Raw genomic sequence first — 23586 nt, forward strand, 5'->3', positions numbered from 1 at the left:
ATTGTGGGGTCTTTAGCTTACTGTGATTTGGCACAATATAAAACATCAAATGCAAGTATTCAAGTACCAATAAATTGTACATGTGAGATATTTCCAAAAGTCTCCATATTATTAAATTATAATGAAATATTACATATATAATGAAATATTTAAATCTTCATAATATTAAACTCACACCAATCAAACAGTGATGGTTGATTAGTTTGGGTGTTTTTTTGTTTTGTTTTTCTTTTAGATTAGGTTTTTAAAGTTACCCAAAATATTTATTTGTTGTATATTGAGAGGCTCATGTGTAATTGTAACTAACATTGTTAATTGGTATTAGTGTAACCAAATGCTTTGGTCCCTTTTAGTATCGAAGGCTTAGGTTAGGCTTGCAAACTTGGAGTACAAGGCCAAGCTTAATGGAAGAGAGGGATCTTTCATATTAGTTACCCTGTACTGTTCCTGTTATGTATAAATGTTTCCTGGAAATGTCTTCAGTTTTCTTCAATGCCGCAGCACTACCTATGCAGACACACAACAAAGCTACTTTACTTTAGACAGTTGAATATGTTTAGTTTTTCTTTCCTGAAAAAAAAAGGCATCAGGTCAACATTTCAAATGATCCTTTTCTTCGCAATCCCTACCAATCATATAACTACAGATGTAGCTCTGACTGGCTTAGATACTCATATTTTGGTGCTTACATAGTATTGATGCCCACAAAGTGATGCTGACAGATATCTTCATTTCCTTACCCAGAGTATCTCAGCTGATTTCTCTTATCTAGAGGGGCAGTAGTTGGCCATTAATTCCTTTGTTACAGCTTCATGAGGTAACCTTACTTTACCCCAAATTTGGGATCACTGATGAGCAGGTAGCTGAAATGGGCTAGCTGTCTTTTACAACAATTATCAGACTTTGTGGAAAACCAACTACATATAACATAGAGCTCCCAGTCTCCGTAATTGCTCCTGATTTAATTAACTTAACCACCACAGTATTTATTTATTTTCGTCATTTTATGATTTCGGTTTATCGAGGTGTAATTTGAAGAAAAATAGCAAAAGCATGCACAAGAACCAGAGAAACACACTCACGAAACTGTATTACCTACCAGATCTGTCATTCAGACCAGAAAACTCGACAATGAGCTTCTCTAACGATCGATTTATCTGCCAGCAGCTCATCATCCTTCCTTCCACTTCCACCTGCACACCGTTAACACAGTAAGCTAGCGACAACACGTTACTTCCCAGTAATACATTGCATCTACAGCCATGGCAGATCCAAGAACACGGCAGATTAAGATTAAAACTGGTATTGTTAAACGGTAAGGCTGGCTCTTCGTTTAACTTAACTAGTATTTCGTATGTTATGCAAGCTACTTATAGATGCTAACGTGAGGTCGGCGTTTTTGAGCTAACTAAGTTAGCCGGGCGGCCAGGCGAAAACCTACGCCGCAGGTCGAAATGTGTTACCAACCACATTTTAACTTTAGTGCGGTGTTGGGGCGCGGCCTATAGCTAGCGGCTTGAATGACAAGAAAGTGTATTCTGTTCAAAGCGGCTATTTCTTACCGTCGCTTAACCCTGAGTAGCTAATAGTTATAATGTGGGGGTTAGAGTTCACTGTTTGTTCAACCATAGCGCTGTATCATAATTGTAGTGTGTGTAATTCAGCTCAATTCAAAGTGGTGGTCGACTGATCCCTAATGTTAGCTAGGTAGCTAACACACTGCTGATCAAATAAAGTGTCCATTTTCTGGCTGCATTTTAAAACTTCCACGTGCTGATATCAACTGGGTCACTCGAACTCAAGTTCGTAAACTTAAGTTATCGCAACATAACATTAATTTTAATTGTCATTATAAAAAAATTTTCAGTGGAAACTCCCTCATCTTTGCTAATTGGAGCTGCTGCATGAAACAGCCCAACGTAGAAGCACCGTTATATTATTATTATCATTAAACTCTGCGGGTGTGGGAAGCACCTGCTGAGTAAGCTAGCTCCGCATTGGTACCATGTTAAGGTGAGATGGACTTGGGGTGAGATTTTGCAAATACTTGCATCCCATTTTGGGGTCAGAATTGTTACAGGCAGGCAGGGATGACAACACAGTCTTGACACGTACATATTATAATGAGGAGTAAAAAAAATGACAACTAGTTAATGAATAATACAGGCCAGTGCACCTTCACTGCACTAAAGTACTGCTGCATATGTACTTTGGACTCCAGGCTTCCTTAAATTGGTAGATGATCATAACTGGTTTAATAAAAACTGTTGTTAAACATTTTTTTGGTGGGGGGGCTGGTTCAAGAAACCGTTTTTTCAGGTTGTGGATTTTTATTCATACGCAGTTTGTACCCAGAGTGTTGGGTAATTTAGGTTGAGTCGGTACAATTCCTACTGAAAGTTGCTATGTGAAAGTTATAAGCTACACAAATGGAGAACAACTGGAAGGAGTTAAATCCTACTGGCATAGGGACTAGTTGGTAGCCAGCTGGCAACCTTTGATCACTCTGGAAAAATATGTATTTGCAAACCTTTCAGTGAGTGTTCCTGGTGATTACTGGCTGTTGGTGGGTGAAATTGGTCGCTAAGAGGGTGCTACATTGAAAACCTTGTTGTGATTGCTTTGGTTGCAAGCATCTTGCTGTGGTTGCCCATAGTTTGCACTATACTTTGCATGGAAGACGTTGGCAAGTTAGGATCTTCCATTCAATCTATGAGTAACCAGAGTCATCTTTTAGCAGTTGCCACAGGACCTTGTAGCTTTTCTTGCGACCAGTTTCAGTGATCGCAGGCAGCCTCATGCAACCACTCACCAGCCTGCCGGGGAATACACATTTTTCCCAGCAGGTGGTGGCTAACAGGGCATAACTGACCGGTCTCCAGCCCAGTGTGACTGAGGCTTTGGCAGTCTTTTTCACAGTGACTGCCAGTAACCACAACCTGCCAGGAGAGTACACATTTTTCCCTAGCGACTGGTGATTCTCAAGCAGTTGCCAACTGACCCAAGGCCATGTGTGACTAGGCCTTAAATGTAACTCTAAACCTAACTGTAGCTGGTTGCCTGATGGAGTTTAAGAAGTTAAAACCTGGTTTGATGTTGTAAATAAAGTTTGTACCTACCTAACCCTGACCCCTAATCCGCATCAAGCATCATTTAAATAATTATTTTTTTTAAATTCATAAAACATGTAAGTAAGTTGTTTGCTTAGTTCTTCACGATCACACAGTACACTGGAGGGCAGTGGTACTGACAGTGAAGTCATGTGATTTGTGCACTGTGTTTGTCTGTGGATGTTCTCAGTCATCCAGGTCATCGTAGTCTAAGGAGCTTGGAAAGAAAGGCGTCTGGACTTCTTTAAGTTGCTTGAAGACGTTTCACCTCTTATCCGAGAAGCTTCTTCAGTTCTAGGGTCAAATTGTGGAGAGTCCCAGGTTTAAGCCCTGTGAGAGTGTCTCTCCCCCCCCAAGAGGGACAATGGATCCCCTAATGATCCACTGCCTAATCACACGAGCGAAGGTGTGAAGACGGGTGTAGGTCACAATAGGGCTGTTCGATATAACGATATATATCGGGTGACGATATAAAAACGTCTATCGTTTCATTTTACACTATCGTTTGTTTCGTAGTGTGGCAAAATATAATGTTTACGGCAATATTTTTTCATCGTTTTGATGGTCACTGTAGTGGTTATATTAATTTGTTAAAGTTCTCTTTTTCTCTTATATTTAATATGACCACACTACGGATGGACAAGCGACTGTTTTTACGCATTTCCATTAGCAACCACGACAGTAGAACAATGGCGTGGTTCCGCCGTCCGCTTGTTTGTTTTGCATATTAACCTTTCACAATAAAGTATATGGAACGCCAGGACTGCCATAATGAATTAATTAAATACACCATTAAATAATTAATTAAATGTGGCAATAATTAATTAAAATTGGAATTAATTAATTAAATAAATAGTTATGACACATGTAATTAATTAATTATTGACACATTTAATTAATTATTTATGTATTTCACATTTTAATTAATTATTGACACATGTAATTAATTAATTATTGACACATTTAATTAATTATTTATGTATTTCACATTTTAATTAATTATTGACACATTTAATTAATTATTTAATGATATATTTATTTATTTCATTTTGGCAGTCCTGACGCCTGGCTCTCGTCATGAAATAATTTTATCTGTCAGCCTCACCCATCAAACTCAGGGGGCGGGGTTAACGCTGCCCATGCAGCTTCTCTAACATTTGATTGGTTGCCGTGCAAAGTAAGTCAAAACAGGTCGATCCTAGAAAATCGATTGCTTGTGTAGACTTGGGGCAGCCAGTTATCCCAGAATGCAGATCAAATCACAAGCAGCAATGGTGGTGGTGTAGTTTTAAAATACCCCGTTTTTCTGTCACCAGCTACACTTTTAACAGTGTTTTAGCCGCGAATGTCGCGACGTATGTCTGGTCAGGTTGTCAACATAGAACATGTTTGCAAAAGTGCTCAGATGTTTTCAGAGATTTCACTAGCTCTGCTAACAGTTAGCATGCAGAGTGCACCGAGGGGGTTACGTTAACCGGTTTGTTTACATATTCCACTCTCCGTGTTCCACATGTTGCATTCGCAGATTCTCATTTTCACCGAATGATCGTCTCTTTCCGCCTGGTCTTGTGTCTCTGTGCTTCTGTAACATAAAGAACGAGCTGACATTTTTCTCACGAAACCAGCGATCAGCTCAACAGACCCTCAGTTTACCTGCATGCATCCTCCTCCTCATCTGTCAGCTGTTTAACACCTGCTGCTAATTCAAGAAACACGCCTAGTTACCTGGTGATAGTCACAGTTTAACTGGGCAGCCGGTGCTCGATATAACGCAATGTCAGCGCATTTTTCTGCACAAGATAAGTAAATATAGTGTTTTCCCCGAGCGCAGAGCTGCTGGAGCTCGTTTCCTTACAGAGCACTTTATAGGCGAACAGCTTTATCAGCGGCTGATGTCCAATCACCGGCACACAGCTTTCAAACCTCAGCTGAGTTTTAGCTCTCAGTGGTTAAACGCTGGACTTCATTCACTCAGGTTCTGTCTGTCGGGTCACGTTTACTTCGCTGTTTTATTTACAACTGAGCAAATCGGTTTGGCTGAGGTTAAAGTTACGTTTCATAACTGCATAGTTTCACAGACGTTTAATGGTTCACTGGCACATGTGTTAGACTGAACTATCATCTAAATATCATCTGTTTTTTTAATAGTTATTCAACTGTATTCTAAGCACCAGCTGTCTGTTAGAATGTGATTTTTTTTCTCTCTCTGTTGGCAGAGGTATAAAAATGCGCAGGAAAATCTGACATGCATGGCGAACTTCACCGACGATATTTAGGGAGGAATAAACACACATCAAACATAAATGAACCATTTGTCTGTCTCCATAATTGAGAGAATTTTCTCTTCTTATGTCAACACTCTCTCTCTTTTTTTTTTCTTCTTTTTTTTTGCTTTTTCGGTCATGTTATGTTTACCTGTCAAAGGCTTGTTACAAACTATGAAACACATCGTGCAGACTTCTGGATGTTAGAAGAAAACTAATACTGCTCATGAATGAGACTAAAGGCAGGAAGGTGTCCTTTAAAACTAAACATGTTAATAGGACCTCCCTGTTTATATCATAGTTTATGATATAGCACGTGTATTTCAGTAATAGCCTGCTGAGGCCACTATACGTGCTGGCCTCATATCAAATGTGAAGGCAGACTGAGTCTATGTTTGACGTTTTTTATATCTAATCTTCCTTTTCAAACATTTAAACAGCAGCGAGTCTGCAGCTGAGGGAATACAAATTCAAATTGTCGGAACAGGTTTGCTCATTTCTTGGATTCATTTGGTGATTTATTAAATGTATAACTGTTATTCTAATCTGCTGCTGAGTCTCTTACACTTTTCTTTATGCTGTATATTTTCACGTCTCTGGAATAGTTGGCAGTTAGATAGTCAGCTGGGAAACTTTGTGTTAACTCATGGAGCTGAGGATATCGTGGATATGCTGACCTCGCTGCGTGGTGTACAGAGCGAGGTCAGCATGATTAATATTCACAATAAAAATATTAGCCGAACATCATGAAGTCTGTATGTGTTTCATAGTGTCGAACAACCTTTGTACAGTTAAAGCCAGCAGTTACTACATGACGGAAACACCAACGTTATCTCTTTTATGTGTTTATACACAGGTCACACTGATTACTGAACAAAAACCCAAAGATCAGATGTTAAACAGATTTATTTGCTCTCTCTCCTCCTTAAACATGTTTTTAATGTTAGTTATAATTCAGAATTGGCGACTGAAACACGTAGGACACATAAGAACATCAGGAAATAAAACATCGATAAATATAACCTCAGTAAAAGAAGTCAGCGGGGGTTATTACAGCTGTGTACCGGGGCCTGCGCTTTGTCGGTGGGATTGCTTGCGAGGCGAGCGGGTCTATCCCACGCTTTGCCGTGAGACTGGGCAGACATCTCCGAAATCATCGAAACACTTTTGCAAAGAGGCTGTATCTTGACAAACCGACCAGACACATGAAGATTAAACCACTACATTCTCGGCTAAAAAAATATTAAAACGGTATTTGGTAACACACAAACAGGGTTTTTCAAAGCTCAGTTCTGTTAGCTTCCACATGCCGGTTGTTGTGTGCTAGAAACAATGGCCACCAGGCCAAAGCAATGGTTTTGACTCGATCAGCGTTAACCCCGCCCCCTGAGTTTGATGGGTGAGGCTGACAGATAAAATTATTTCATGATGAGAGCCAGGCGTCAGGACTGCCAAAATGAAATAAATAAATATATCATTAAATAATTAATTAAATGTGTCAATAATTAATGAAATGTGTCAATAATTAATTAAAATGTGAAATACATAAATAATTAATTAAATGTGTCAATAATTAATTAATTAAATGTGTCAATAATTAATTAATTAAATGTGTCAATAATTAATTAAAATGTGAAATACATAAATAATTAAATGTGTCAATAATTAATTAATTACATGTGTCATAACTATTTATTTAATTAATTAATTCCAATTTTAATTAATTATTGCCACATTTAATTAATTATTTAATGGTGTATTTAATTAATTCATTATGGCAGTCCTGGCGTTCCATAAAAGTAGGGCTGAACGATTATGGAAAATAATCTAATTGCGATTTTTTTTGCCCCAATATTGCGATTGCGATGCGATATGCGATTATTTTTTAAGGTCTTTGTCTTCTGTATTATTAAACAAAGACAAGCAATACATCATATAGTATGGCCAATACTATATTACATTAATTTTAAACTGTTCTTTCCTGGAAGACAGACCTCTGTTATGATGACATGAGGTGATGCATGAATTGATGACTGACATTTTTATTTAACTTCTTCAATCACAACAGTATATTTGAACATACACAATAGTTTATTTTTAGCTTACAAACATCTGAGCATAAAGTGCTGACAAGGAACCCTGGTGTAAACATTAAAATGAAAGTCAGTACAATGTGCAGATTGCAGAAATATACATAAAAAAAATCTGTGGCTTTACCACACTCAGTTTTTCGACATCTGTGAACTACTAGACTGTCATTCAATTAAAAAATAATATTAAATAAATAAAACTAATAAATAAAAAATACACACATCTTACTGATCTCTGCAGTCAGTAACATTACACATAAAGTGCAAACCTAATAGCAATTGTATAAACACACACACAAACACGCCTTTAAAATTTAAAGGCGTGAAATTGGACGGTCTAGCCTTCTGATTAGCGTCACCGCTGTCTCGGTGGAGTTTAATAAACTCGGCCGTCTGCTTCTTGCTATCTAAAATATAACCAGACACTGGTGTAAATTCTCGACTGTCTCATACTTCTGTTTAATAAGTTTTCTGTTTGACGTTTAGTCAGCTGTGTGAAAACCAAGGAGGAACCCACCCGGGGGATTAATAAAGTTTTATTTTATCTAATCTAATAACTTTAATCTCAGCCAAACCGATTTACTCACGAACAAACAAAACACTGAAAAAAGCCCAACAATAACATTTTTAGGTTGTCTAAGTGACGTATATATTACGTTTAACCCGAGCAGCGAAACTCCGCGGTGATCTGAAAATGATGTGCCGGGAGTTGTGCCGTTCTCGGCCGCATCAGTAACCCTCGAGCTCCCGGCTAGCTGTCGAGCTGGTGGGTAGCAGACGCCTCTGAAAACGTCGAAGCACTTTTGCAAATATGCGATATCTTGATAAACCGAGCAGATATTTGATGTTTACACAACTACTTTCTCGCCTGAAAATATGTTAAAAGTTTATTTTGTGACCCAGAAAGATTAGTATGAGTAATTTTAAAACTTAGTAGCGGCCGCCATTGCTGGAAACTGGAGTTTGGCTGGGCCGCGCTATGAATTCTGGGATATGGTAGTAATTTGGACAGCCTTCGGCGCGTCGCTGTGACGTAATCGGTCTACAAATGCGGCCTCAGGAGGATGCAGCCCATGAATTTGGACATGTCCAGAGTATAATCGCAGCCTTTGCGGTTAGAAAATTGCACTTGATCATGTCGCGATATTATCGCAAATGCGATATATCGTTCAGCCCTACAATAAAGCTCAAGATCCTGTTGAGACTTTTCAAAATAAACTAAATCCTGTAAAAGAGTATGCAGTGTTTACGGATGAGAAGCAAAAAAGAGGCGTTAGGTGCTAAAAAATAAACCTTAGACTCAAACGTTAGAACAGGCTTTTCCCCGCAGCACGCCGTGTAATAAATATTCACAAAGAAAACGGCGGCCTTTACAACTTATGTCTAAAAATGTATCGCTTCATGGATCGGCTAAAAGTCATAACTCCAGGTACACGACACCCAGCTGAAAACACTTCATGCAAGTCGAGCTGCCCGAGATTCACAGAATTTACAGAAAACTTTAATTTTTTGTGATTTATATCGTTATCGGGATGATAGATGTCTTATATCGGGATATGAGATTTTGGTCATATCGCACAGCCCTAGGTCGCAATCACCCTATCATGTAATTTACTGAGGTCAGATGGCCCAGGATGTGAGTGGGCGTTAAGGCATCTGGGAAGGGATCTCAGAACTGGATTATAGATGGCAGACAGTTGGTGTCATAAGCCACCACCTCTGTTCAAAGATGGTCGTTCGCAGTTGACATAGAACTCCTAAAGAAAAGAAACCTTACAAGAGAAAAGTTCTTTACAATTAGATTAAACGTTTTTCTTTAAAATAGATGTGAGCACCACTAAACTGTTCTGTGTGCAGTGCAACCAGGACATATTCCAGTTCACAGTTACACCTTCCTTAAACAGATATCCTGTATTACACGCCCTGCAATAAACTTAGCCCTTGTGGCTTTAATGTAGAGTTTCTGTTTGGGCTTGGTGTAGAGAGATGTTTGTTATGCTGTTAAATTATGTTGCAAACGGCTGATGAATATCTAATGTCTTCTAATGTATGACAATCAGTGAGGACAGGCTAGATAATAGACTCACCTTTCAAATGCAATTAAATTGGAGATCAAGCATTTTCAGGAAAATTTGAAATAGTATTCATAAAAAAAGAACTTAGGGATGTTTCTGGTTTGTGATTTGAGTTGTTTAAATGACAGAAAAAAATTAGGCTAGTTAACTACCATATTTCCCGGACTACAAAGCGCACCTGAATATTAGCCGCACAAGCTAAAATCAGGGGAAAATCCTGTTTTGTACATACATTAGCCGCACCTGACTAAAAGCCGCAGGTGTTTCAATGTTGACTTACCATATGTACGAGAATATGCACAAAGCGAATTGTCAGGAAAGAGATGGCTGTTTGGAGACACACCCCTTTTATTAATATTTTGAAAAACAAGTTATGGGTACATATTTGCATAACTTTTTAAGTATATGTACAAGTAGCGGTAATTACAAGTACGAAACATGTACTGTGCTTCATAAATGAGTAACAAATGTAGTACATAACAATAGGGCTGCTCAATTAATCGAATTTTAATCACGATTACGATCTGGGCTTTCAACGATCATTAAAAATGACTGAGCCGATTATTAGCCCCTCCCTCATTTATCCGCGACACCTTAAAGGCCGGTGCGTGAAAATATTGTCGGGCATAAACCGGTCCGTGGCGCAAAAAAGGTTGGAGACCGCTGATTAAGAGGACCCGAGGGAAGCTCGGAAAGCTAAGCAGAAGTTATTTGGAGAGTGACTGCCGTTGGTTGAAAAGAGAGTTTAAAAAAAAAAAAAACTTCAGTGGTGTTGCACACTATTTTATATTATTTTTTTAAAGTCATTGTTAACCCTTTAAAGCCGGTCAGAGCAGCACGCTCCGTTTTGCGTAACTACTTTTAAATCCCTGTAGAACCTGAACCGTAGCGCAATAATTTGTTTTGCATATGAAACCGGAGGAGTTGTACTTACATCTTATGCCATCAGCTTGTCCTCGGTCACGGTTTCGTTCCACATATAGCTTTGCAAAAATTGCATAAAAAGCGCTTGCAGGAACAAAAACATATTATTCCAGAAACACGCTTTGCCGTTCCTATCAGCTGTTCGTAACACTTCCCACAGTAAAATGATGCACCTGCTGTTTTCTTTGCAAATTTGCATCATAGGATTGTTTTTTGTTTTTCCTGCAGTATATAAAAATTGCTGTATCTCCAAAATAAAACTATGAAGACACTCAAAATAAATTTCCTGTGGTGGGAAACTATTTTTTGCAACTTTATTGTATTTAAAGTTTTGAGGGATAAACCTCTTAAATTTCTCCAAGTAGAAATATATGTAAACAAAACAAAAGCAATTTTCAATTTTTTTTGTAGTTTATTGCACTTTTTTGCAATTTATGTAATTACTATGGACTTAATGCATACATATTATTAAAATATGGGCTATAACAGTTGTATTGATGTATAGCAACTTGAAATGCTCCCACAAATGGCACTACAACATGTAAAAAAATAATATAAGCTCTGGTGGACTTGGTTCTATAGTAGGTCTTAAAGGGTTAAATAAATATCGTCAAATAATCGTGATCTCAATTTCAGTGAAAATAATCGTGATTATCATTTTTGCCATAATCGAGCAGCCCTACATAACAATAACCTACAGCACACCAGAAAAATAGATTCGGACTACCTTTTAGGCTCAGGTGCAGTGACACGGCTTTAACAAGAAGAAAAGTCAGTCATTCACCACCATCTTCCTGCGCACTAAAACCACCAAAGTCCTCTTCTCCAGTGTCGGATACGAACAGGCTCAGGATGGCTTCGTCATCTACTCTCAGCTCCTTTCCTTCGTTGTCACTTTCAAAACCAAAGAAATCCTCGTTGTCAGTGTCAGAGTCGAACACCCTCAGAAGGGCCGTGGTGGTGTCCTCCTCTCCATCATGCAGCAGTCCAGCCCTTCGAAATCCGTTGGTGATCATGGATGTTTTCACACTTTTCCACGCTGTCAGATTCCACTGGTGGAGTTGAGCATAACTTGCTTTTCGCAAGTTTATCGCCGCTAGTCATCCACACCTCCCGCTGTACGCGTAGCGCTACTTTGAAGTTTGTTTTTTGCGCTACTTGTACGGCACTATGTTGCCTGGCAGATGGACATGTGACCAACATACCACTCTTGAACCCCGATACTGTGTGTCTGATCACATGCCCTTCCGCCAGGCAACGTAGTGCCGTACAACAGCGGAACAAACAAAACAAATCGTCTTACGATATCACAAAAATCATGGACAATCCATGGAAAAGCTGCACCTGACTAAAAGCCGCAGGGTTCAAAGCTTGTGCAAAAAGTAGCGGCTTATAGCCCGACAATTACGGTAGTATAAAAACTGAAAAAAATAATTTAAAAGCACAGAATATCTTAAATGGACAAAGTTAAATAATGGCAAAACAAACATTTTGTGTATTTTAGGAGCTTCATGAACCAGTAATTGCAGTTTTACATTATTAAAATAACTATAATAGGTTTAACCGACTTGTATTTCTGGCGGCAGTTAACAACGGCATCAATGTTTAACATCAAGTTGGCTAGTTGCACAAACTCCTGGCAAGTTCAGACATCTTGTATTGCTTTTTAACTTTAACGGTACAACTGGGTGTACAGTAGCTGTTTCGTCCCATTTGTTTCTTCATTGTTTGCCTAGTTTTCCAAATTTTCTAATGAACATATTCCATCTTTATTCTTTCTCTTTTCCAAACTGTAAATCCTGTCTGTAGGCAAACACTGCTCATCTATAATGGTTTAGTGTTCGCTTCACTTCTAGATAGATTGATATGGGCCTTTTGATGTAGGACCTGCAAACTCATTAACTAGTCTAAGCTGTCCTACTAAAAGAGTTGGCATCTACTTCGAGCTTGGCTCCACATTTGTACAACGGCCAAATTTACCATGCTGGAATAGAAAATGTTGTAGACATTATGAGGATTCTTGAGATAATGGGCTCAGTTGTCTGTGGGATGGTTTGAGTGTACCTATCGTCAATCAGGCAGACCTCTAATTCCCTCCTGTCAGTGCTGTTTGTGTAATACGCTATCGATTGCACTTTGATGAGGGTCAGATTACCAACAGGCTCCCCGGTGGTAATGATGGAGGCTGGACATCCCAGAGAGGATAATGTCACAGAGTGTCCAGGAGTGGTCAGTATAGGAAAAACAACAATGCAAGGGTGCAGTATTTTATTAGCCAGTATCATCCCTGCTTTCTCTTCTGAGGTTTTTAAGTTGAGTATATTATTTGAACAAAAGATAAGATTTAAAATCTTACTCCCTCAAGGCCAACAGCTGTACGTTGACATGAACCTTTTATCAAACTGTTTAAGTGTAGAGTGTCATTGCTCTGTGTTGTGTCCTTCTCTTATAGTCTCCTTTTTGCCTCTGTTCCCAGCTTTTTCACTTCCTCTACCCTCTCTCTCTCTCTCTCTCTCTCTCTCTCTCTCTCTCTCTCTCTCTCTCACACTCACACTCTCAAGTACACACACACACACACACACACACACACACACACATACATTTATATGTACGACTTTAGAGGAAACCTGCCTGCTCTTTTAGCCAGGCCTATTTCCAGTGGCTTCTGCACATTCCAGTCAGTGCCTTTCTGCCCTAGCGAGGCGGATGCCCTTAATAAAATGACAACAGTAATTTGCCTTTGTCATTCCGGTCCCAGCGCAGACTACATCGCAGCTCAAAAATACAGTGCTAGAGCAGGCGACCGAATGTGTGTGTCGGCTGGCTTCTAATTCCTTTTTTTTTTTCTATTTTCCAGAGAGCTGCCTTTTCCATTAAGCCTGAGGTGGCAGGTCTATTTAAAACCAGCCACGACCCCACCCCTTATTCGCACAGCGCTCCAAGTCTGGGAGAAATAAGAAATTAACATCAGGACTGGAAAGGGGAGGAATGGACATTTTGTTATTAGACTGTCCTTCAGTTTTATTCAAATTATTTCAGCCTTCCTACCTCCATCGTTTCTCCTCTCTTTGCCACCTTCTTTGACTCTTAACAGGTGACATAACTCATTCTACATTAAGCATGAGAGTGAAAGACAGGATCTGCTATTGCATACGGTGCCTGTTTAAAAGCTTCCTGATGGAACCGTATTAGAATGAGTGGTAATTGATGTAAAATATGACAGAGTGCTATTGGCTTCCTTGGCTAGGCAAAGAGCAGTGCAACGCGTAGGGAAGGGTCTCCAGTAATGTGACTGACTAATGAAGGATTACTCACTTACACACACACACAGCTGATTTTATGAAAAATGAAATTTGTGTTGTCAGTCCCTCCAGCAGGCGCAGCCGGAAAAAGACTGTTAGTTGGAAATCATTATCAATAGCTATATTTTCAAACTCCATTATGCCAATCAGGGTCGGAATCTATTTAAGAGATTTAGTTCCATTTGGGCCGTAATTTATAAATAATCAGAATTTATCAATGTACTCAAGCCTATTTTCACTAATAATCAAGAAAAAGAGGCCCATTTACCACCTGACTTGGTCTAAATTAGGGATTGAATTGATGATCAATTAATGTCTAAAAAAGAACTAGTAGCTTCTGGGAGAGTGTGTGTGTGTGTGTGTGTGTGTGTGTGTGTGTGTGTGTGTGTGTGTGTGTGTGTGTGTGTGTGTGTGTGTGTGTGTGTCGAAGACAATAAAGGTGGATAAAGGAGCCAGATAATCATGTTGATAGGATGTGAGCTGGATGGCAGTATGCAGGTTACGCTGATTTCTGTGTGTTTTTCTGTGACATGCTAACACAAAAGACATGAGTGACATGATATAATGTCCTACTTTGCACATTTCAAAAGTGTATTGATAAAAGTAATATGTATGATGTAATATGATCTTTAGATGAATTCAGGGCAGAGACCTACTATTAATATTTTTAAATAAAGAATGAAATCTAAATGTGTTTTCAGAGGCTTTCCTCTCTGCAGTAAAAATCAAAACACAAAAAGATCTGTAATTGTCCAAATTCGTCTGCCACAGGCTCGATTTTCCAAAGCCTTTGTTAGAAGATTGGAAATCCACTGGGATTACTCAATTTTAGAATTTTTAAAATTCTTTAGTTAGCTTTCCGTTTCTATTACCCATTTTCCCTATGTATGTAAAGGAGAGAGTTAAATCATTTTAAAAAGAACCAGCCAAATGTAATGAAGTAATGCAGTTTCATGCGTTCATATATCATCACTAGGTAGATTAGGCGAAATCATTTATTGCTATTAGATATGCAAAGGAAGTTGACTGACTTGTTGCTCTCATGTAAGCTGTATTGCTTTTTCTTCACATTGAAAATAAACCCTCCCGGCATTGAACCCCCACAGCTTTTCCATTTATTCCATGCAGAATGCTGGAAGTTTCCAGACAGAGCTACATTTATGTGCGTATATAGATTAGAGATGAACAAAATATTTGATGATTACAAAGAAAATTCTGTGTTTGTTGGTCAGCCTTCTCAAAAATGACGATTTGCGATTTTTGCTCTGTGACTGAGAAGTGTGTATATATATTAATTTCTTTATTTTCAGTGCACAAGACAAATGTGAACTTGGGCTTTTGAATCCCTTCTTTGGCCATTATGGCAGAAAATGTAATTGAATCATTTAGTATTATTATTATTATTATTTTAAATCTAAATTCAGTTTAGTTTAACATTTGTATCAGTGTTATCCTGTATGTAAGTTTATGATGTTGCATTCTGTGTACTATCGTTAAATAAGAATCAGATCTCACTCACTAGTGACGCATTCATATATTGTAATATATGAAGTTAAATAATATAATTAGTGAATACTGTTGACTGCAAGATGCATAAGTTCAAGGTTTAAGTGCTGCAAAAACAATAAGAGGATACAAAATGAAATGCATGTTATACAATTGATATATTCTTCCGTTTTAGAGCAGGCCAGACCGTGGACATCAACTGCCCCCTAAAGTTTTTTTTCTATAAAAGTTAACAAAAAACAATCAAATATATTACATTAAAATATATTGCTGGCAGCTCACTAACACTGGTGTACAGGCTAAAAAGCCCGATGTTTCTCCGATGGTTGTAAAGAAACCAAAAACAAAACAAATCTGACTGCAGATGAATGACAGTGTTGTGCTGTTTAATCTCAATTTTAAAGAGTTTAATAAACTCCGTTTTAACAAGTGAATAAAAATAATAAAACCTCATATACTCATATAAACACCATAGTTCTCATCCACATTATTTTCAGGCTTAGATCTGCTACTGCCAGTTATTAAAGAAAAAAACTGTTATCCGGTTTAAATTTAGTGTGAAGTGTTGCTCCTTTCCAGAAATAAAATGTCTTTCATGTAAATGCATCCTATTTTAGCCACTGTTAGAGCGCTGTCTAAATGATAAGTTGAATTTCAAAGCATTATTTAAGGCTGATCTCCACTTCAGAGCAGTGAGGAGAAGTGATGTGTTTGCTGCGTGTTATTGAGGTGTGTTTCTTGCCATCCTGTGGGAGATGATCTCACTGTGTCCTCCTCAGTCACAAGAGTGCTGGGGAGAATGAGGATAGATGGCCCTGTCTGTAAAAAGTGACCATCACAGTCTCCTTTTCTTGGTTCAGCCTATATTATCCGTCTGAGAGGCTGTGCGTTTACGTTTTATGTTTGATGGAACAACACTGTATGGCTGCCTTTAACCGTGTCTTTTCCGTCTTCTTGTTTCTGTGCAGGCTGGCCAAGGAGGAGATTGCGTACATAACTGAAGCGAAGCAGCAGGAAGAGAAGATCGAGCGCCTGAAAACAGAGGCGGCAGATGATTATGTCATCAAGAAACAGGTACATTTTGCTTCTTTGATGCTGTACAGCAATTATGTGTCTTAATTTGAAAGCCTTTGAATTATCCATTTATCACCACCTGTTCCTTCTGTTGATCTCAGCCAGTAAAGTGAGGGAGGGTTGTTGCTCTCGCATAGTTAGGGAGTGAATTGTGTCTTGATAATTCGAGTAGCCCTTCGTTCATATAATGAGGTCAGTCCACAGTGATAATGAAGAATTAGGTTTTGAGAGGAGAATCATTAGTGATTTTGTAATTTGCTTGATTCAGATGTAATTATATCATGTTACTTTAAAAGAGTTTGATAATTACTGACACATGCTGGTAATTTAGTGTCCCTAACAGATCACTGGCCCATATCCTGCTCTCCATTCTCACTGCGCCTTCATCCCTCCATCATTTGTCTGTACACAGGTTGTGGAATTTTCTCACTCCAACATGTTTCTTATGTCTTTTAAAATATTCAATTCAAATAATATAATAATATTAACGTTAGCTAGCAAAATGGACAGTCGTGTGGGCAGTTTTTGAGCTTTTTTTGCTTTACTTATGTATGACACAGACATGTATGGATATTAGGGCTGTTCGATATAACGATATATATCGAATGACAATATAAAAACGTCTATCGTTTCATTTTACGCTATCGTTTGTTTCGTGGTGTCGCAAAATAAACTGTTCATGGCAATATTTTTTCATCGTTTTGATGGTCACTGTAGTGGCTATATTAATTTGTTAAAGTTCTCTCTTTCTCTTATATTTAATATAACCACACTACGAACGGACAAGCGCCTGTTTTTATGCGTTGTCGTTAGCAACAACAACGGTAACACCATGGTGTGTCCGCTTGTTTATGTTCCACATAAACCTTTCACAATAAAGCTCAAGATCCTGTTGAGAATTTTCAAAAATAAACTGAATCACGTGAAAGATGTAGAGTGTTTACGGATGAGAATTAAAAAAGAGCCGCCAGGTGCTAAAAAATAAACCTTAGACTCAAACGTTGGAACAGGCTTTTCCCCGCAGCGCGCCGTGTAATAAATACTCACAAAGAAAACGGCGGCCGTTACAACTTATGTCTAAAAATGTATACCTTCATGCATCTGTTAAAACACTCGACTCCAGGTACATGACACGTAGCTGGAAACACTTCCCGCAAGTCGAGCTGCCCGAGATTCACAGAATTTACAGAAAATGTTACACTTTTGTGATTTATATCGTTATCGGACGATAGAATTCTTATATCGGGATATGAGATTTTGGTCATATCGCACAGCCCTAATGGATATTGTATCTTATAATTCTAAACATTTTCATTATACCACTGTATATAATCAGATGGCAAACACTTGATGGTTTATAAACACCAAACATCAGAATGATATATACATAAATATATTAATGTGTCATCTTTGCAAGCTACATAGTCAAGGAACATAGAAACCAGTTTAGTTTTAAAGGTTTTGTCCTTGTGAAGCACTGCATCACTTTTAGCATTTTTGATATGGAAGCTGGAAGTCTGGTTCTCTTCCATGTGCACATTTACCCTTTCACCACAGCAAGGTCCAAGGTCTGCTTCTTTGTTAGACTGGACCAATCCTCTGCTGATGAAAACAGTCTCTAGATATGGTGTCCAGAGCTTATAATGTCAAAGCCAGAAGAAGAATTTTCTTTTAAATTTGGCACATAAGCTCAACTTTGTCACATAGCACTGTGCCGTGAACCCAGTTGTTGTCCACCACCAGCGCTACTTGCCAAATTTGGCTTTTTACCATTTGCTTCTTCACAAAATAATATTGAAGTTAAAGTTAATGACACTACATCACTGTTTTGATCTAGTCGAGGAAATCTGGTGTGTGTTGCGGATGTGGAAGTGATCAGGGTGATCAGGTTTGCTGTTTTTTTTAAAATAAATAAGCAAATGGAACTTTATGATTCCATGTGGTGTTGCAAGCACAGAGACATTTCAATTATGCCTCAAAATATATAACCAAATCATTACCCGCCGTGTACAGAAAATAAAAGGAAATGGCAAAATAATTTAAAATCGGAGCGTTGCGTTATGGGATCTTTATAGCCCTTATTTTGTAGGCTAGCGAGGGGGTTTATCAGCTTTAAATGTTAAATAAATTTCTGAATTTGCCTTTAATGTGTGTTTAATACCTGGGGGAAACTAAATTCACAGCTTCTCTTGATGTCTTTGCTTCATTCCAGTATCACAACGATAAAGAAATAGTGTGAAAAAAAGGTAAATAATACAAATATTTCAAGATCTTGTCAAGAGAGCCTGCTACTCATATATAGACAAATATGAGTTTTGCCTATTACAGTATTTTATGGTCAGCTTACACAAGATTGTTGGAAGGACGTGGTTTTTCATATAACTGCCCTTTATTTGGGCCAGTGTTCGCTGATGCGGATCCAAACTTGATTCAAACGGGGAGGAACTGAACCACAGATATCACATCTGATTATGTTTACGGCTTCCATTAAAATTCAGTGTGTGTGTTGTTTTGTTTGTTCATTCATAGAGTGGCAGCTCAGGCTGAGCAGCAGGCTTGGTTGGTGTTAAATGGGGAGATTGGGAGGCCAGATGGATTATGGTTGGAGATGAGAGGTCTGAGGCAGGATGGATTACAGGTTTTTATTTTAATGGAATCGATACGCTGTAAGTGTCATCTTTATCCTGTGCTGATGGGATCATTCCACCGAACCGGGAGGGCACCGTGACTTTTCTCTGTTTCAGTACTCTTTTGCCTACTCTAGCTTACCTTGTCACATCTAGATGGCAGCCAACTTGACAATTTGTCCACTATTTTTCGGTATGTCAGTTTAGGCACTTGGATGAACTTGTACGCCATCAGGCAGGCAGGCTGTTAGTGTGCATAGCCGTGTAATGTACACATGTGCAACTGAGTCCATGTTTTGACTTTTTCCAGCTCGACACAGGCCTAGCTGAGGAAGCATCTGTCATGAGTGACTGTGTCTGACAGTGTTAGCCAGCTCTTCTCCGCTCTTTAGGGTGCCAGCTGGGGGAATTCCACATTAGCCGCGGCTGTGAAAGTACCCCAGGCTGCAACACAGTTACACTGCAGGCGTAGTAATACCTCTTTACGCCTGATCACAATGCTCTCGGCTCATTCATCCAGGTGTGGAGCCAGATCGAGGTGGTCCCCTGCTGCCCAACTCCCGGCCCGATCAATAACTCAATAACATTTTTCATACTGCCGGCTTGTTGAGAGATGTTAACCACAGCAGAGTGCATGAGGGACACCCTGCATGTCACTGCCAGGAGTAAAGCTACAGCACAATCCAGCCAGTGAATACACTTTGTCTAGCTGTTCAAATTAATGGTCAAAGCTTGGAAAATACATGTTCAGTAATGTGTTGACTTTTGTGAAGACCTGTAATGAAAGCTGGTAATAGGAGCAGTGGCAGGGGTTTTCGGATTAATAAAGGTGGTGATGGCACTGATGCGGTCTCTGTGTGCTTTCAGATGGAGGTGTTGCAGGAGTCCAGAATGATGATCCCAGATTGTCACCGCCGGCTGGCCATAGCACACGCAGATCTGCTACAGCTGCTAGTAAGTACCACCATGAGGTGAACTAAATTTTCATAAAACAACAGGACACAAGCTATTGTGATAATTAATTCAGTTGGACTTCTAATATCTCATGGCCTCCCTGAAAAAGAATTTCATGCCATGCGTTTGTGGGTAGAAGAAAAAATGTTCAGCTTATTATACTTTAAAATTCCAGCATCAAGAAAAATGGTTAACCCCAGCATTCAAGTTTTATTTTTAATCTTTTTTTCTCTTTTGTAGGTATCACAATATTTAATAACTAATTATGTGTTTCTTAGTAAAGCTTCATTAAAAATGCAGATTTGTAATTATAATTGTATGAAAGACACACAACTCTCATACTCTTGCTTTCTAAACATAGTATGGTATTAGTACTAGCGAATACCTATCCTTTTTCACATCTGGTAGACATGATCAACACCTGGATCATGCTTCATCCTTCCTGTCAGGCTTCATTTCACTAAAATAGTTAATAATTAAAATATTAATAATCAAAATAATTAATAATAAAGAATGAAAAGGCCTAAGATCCCCATTTTAATGTGTTTGGATTTCAGTTTAATGCCAGATCTTTAAAAAGTTGTCTTTCCCAATGAGACCAGCATGTAACAGAAAAAAAAACGATAATGGAAAAGACAACATCAGGTTATGGTTACTGGTGTGATAACAAGCTACATAGTTCCCTTAATGCTGTACCATAAATAAGCAAGGATGTAGTAGTAGTAGTAATAATGTTCCTGTTAAATTTACTGCCATGTCACAACAGGCAGGAATGCCTAGAGACCAGTTACCCACAGTTTGCTAGGGAAAAAAAAGGTTTCCTTTACTGGTTGTGAGTGTTTACTGAAGGTTGCTCGCAGTCGCTCTGAAATTGGTTGCTAAGCCCCAGTCACACAGGGCCAGAGACTTTATTTTGAAGGTGAATGGTCATTTTTTTAGTATGCATTATTCTTTTTTCAAGTTTTTACTACAGTTTAGTAGTTAGTTAGCAAGTATTTGCAGACACATATGCATATTCCATTCAAATTACGCAGGACAGCAACAGACTGCTAGTGACAGAAGCAATCATAAGGAGTTTTTTAGTGCAGTACCTTGTGGCAACTGATTTCACCTACCGGCATCCAGCAACCAGTGAATCGGAGAATGCAAATTTGAATGCACACTTGTGACCAGGGGTTGCCAATTGGTCTCTAGCACTGTGTGGGTGAGGCCTAGCTTTGATTTTTATGAAGACTCTCATGACTCAATAAGTGACGCCACTGACTAGCCAATTGGGGGAATGCTGTCTGTTGATGTCACGTTTTCGGATTGTCTCAGATCACTTGGAGCCCTGGCTAAGTGGGTACAAAAAAAGTAACTGGTGTCAGGTACTCCCACCTAATGGTAGACCTTAAAATCCAAGTCGAGCCATGCCAAGCTGACTCAAGTACATACTAGTGGGAAAGGTCTACAATTGGCTACAGTTTCATGCCAGGACACTTGTGGCCACATAATTTAAAGTATATTGTGGTATCCTGGATATTCCAGTGTTGAGTCAGATGTTTTTTCTTTTAAATGTGTGTAGACTTAATGAACTGATCATTAGAATAAGCTCAAGCACCACACTTTGCACTTATATACAGATATATATACAGTATATATACAGCCACACAGCATGCCAAACCCTCCAGGACTTAAGCTGATATGGTGAGAGGCAAACATCAGCATGGATGTCTCAGGGTCATTGAAATTAATGCAGAGCAACAGTCAGACAGCTGGAGGTGTGAGTCACTCACATGGGAGCTGAATGCTGGGCAGGGGGAGCTAACCTGAAATTAGCAACCTGTCCCCTTCCCTGTTACTCATCCTCCCTTCTTTCTTCCCTTCAGACAGGCATACGCATATGCACATGCTCATCACAGGTCATTAGGAAGTGCTGTCACTGTGGTGACTACCAGAGGAATGCAAACACACTTCAGTGTCAGGTTTTACCTCATATCAACCCTTCCTGGATGAATTTGGTTCCTACCATTATGATACAGTTTGAAATATTTCCTCAAGAATGCTTTTATATGAAGACAACAAACCTGTTTGTCTAGTGAAGACAGTTGTAACTCCTTCTTTGGAAGTATAGTAGATGGCACTAAAACAAAACCTATATGTGTGTTTGTGTGTTTTCAGGAAACAGAAGAGGAATTGGCTGAATCAGAGGAGTACAAAGAGGCTAGAAGCATATTGGACTCAGTGAAGCTTGAAGGATGATTTCTGATGCATTTCTGTTCTCACTGTGAGATTCACTTGCTTAAATGTCCATTCCTTTCGTCAGGCCTTGTTTGGAACCGTGGAGGCCAACTGAATCCATTCAAAGTCTCTTTTCTTGATGTAATTATTTCTTTTCTTTACTGCTAACGTGCCACCACATTTTGATCACGCTTCTCCTGTGTGAAAAAAATAAAATAATTCCACAATAATATTATAAAACCTTCAGTTTATTATAGTAGATTAGTGTAGTGTTTTCTTTAAGTGTTGTTTGACCCTTTTATGCACTGTTTACACATTGAAACTGGGAGAAACACATGAAAGTTTAATGTTGATCTCATAGATTAATGGGATTAATGGCATTAACAGTGCTGTTATTCCTGTTAGCAGCAGTGAAATGGACTGTGTCTTGATATCTACAATAAAGGCAAGAGCTCTTTTGGTAACCCTGTCAGTCATATGACAAATGTTAGTGTGAGCCATGAATGACAAAACAGGCCTGTAATGTCGCCTCTGCAGTTACATCTATTACCCAGATGGCCTAAAATAATGACACCTTACATTAAGGCTGAGGGAGTCCTTCCTAAATAGTCATACTAAAAAATGAACTCAATTGCCAGACAAATTAAGGTTACATTTGACTTGATCCTTATTTTACAGATTTCGATAATTATCGGGATCACCCCAAAGTCTCATTACCGCCCTAATGAGGCGCTGCTACTCCGTGACATCTACCCCGCTCCATCTCGTTAAGGAAATCGCTCTTCAATGCTGATTATTTTATTTGGAGGTATAATTATATTTCTTTCGGATAAATCACGGGCCTAATCGAGTCCGTGCAGAGGGCAGCGGCGCTAATTGAGGCATGAGATGCGGCGGCGGGGCGCTGCACCTGCGGGTTTGTGTGACCGGAGGACCCACGCAGGCTGCTGCTGACAGCTCGGAACGTGTCGTGGCCGGATGAGAAAGTAACGTGGAGAAAACACTGACCCGAAATCCTGTGTTCAAGTGGACGGAAATACTCGCGTAGACTGCTTATAAAAATAAAAGCACTAATCAGACGTAATAAAATGGTAAATGGCCTGTATTTATATAGCGCTTTACTAGTCCCTAAGGACCCCAAAGCGCTTTACATATCCAGTCATCCACCCATTCACGCACACATTCATACACTGGTGATGGCAAGCTGGGGCGCACTGACAGAGGCGAGGCTGCCGGACACTGGCGCCACCGGGCCCTCTGACCACCACCAGTAGGCAACGGGTGAAGTGTCTTGCCCAAGGACACAACGACCGAGACTGTCCAAGCCGGGGCTCGAACCGGCAACCTTCCATTTACAAGGCGACCTCCCAACTCTTGAGCCACGACCGCCCCGTGTCGTGGCTAATAGTGGCATGGCAGATGTAGCTTTTTCCTGGTTAA

General features: G+C 39.2%; 1 protein-coding gene across 1 annotated transcript; it reads left to right on the plus strand.

Annotated features, from left to right (window-relative positions):
* Positions 1-1156: 1156 nt before the first annotated feature.
* Positions 1157-22386, plus strand: tbca (tubulin cofactor a). The gene is made up of 4 exons (XM_085280238.1): positions 1157-1315; positions 16240-16345; positions 19840-19926; positions 22087-22386. The coding sequence occupies exons 1-4, from the start codon at positions 1263-1265 to the stop codon at positions 22165-22167; spliced, it is 327 nt and encodes a 108-aa protein (XP_085136364.1). The 5' UTR covers positions 1157-1262; the 3' UTR covers positions 22168-22386.
* The last annotated feature ends 1200 nt before the right edge of the window (positions 22387-23586 follow it).

The sequence above is a fragment of the Mchenga conophoros genome, linkage group LG7 (assembly GCF_057382185.1).
Source record: "Mchenga conophoros isolate Kocher_MC1m ecotype Shallow Benthic linkage group LG7, M_conophoros_male_GT1.1, whole genome shotgun sequence".
Classification (NCBI taxonomy): domain Eukaryota; kingdom Metazoa; phylum Chordata; class Actinopteri; order Cichliformes; family Cichlidae; genus Mchenga; species Mchenga conophoros.

Bases quoted from the DNA above. Each gene is read 5' to 3' on its own strand.
- tbca (XM_085280238.1), top strand. From the start codon at position 1,263: ATGGCAGATCCAAGAACACGGCAGATTAAGATTAAAACTGGTATTGTT. The intron at 16,346-19,839 runs GTACATTTTGCT...GTGTGCTTTCAG, and splicing joins ATTATGTCATCAAGAAACAG to ATGGAGGTGTTGCAGGAGTC. The intron at 19,927-22,086 runs GTAAGTACCACC...GTGTGTTTTCAG, and splicing joins CAGATCTGCTACAGCTGCTA to GAAACAGAAGAGGAATTGGC.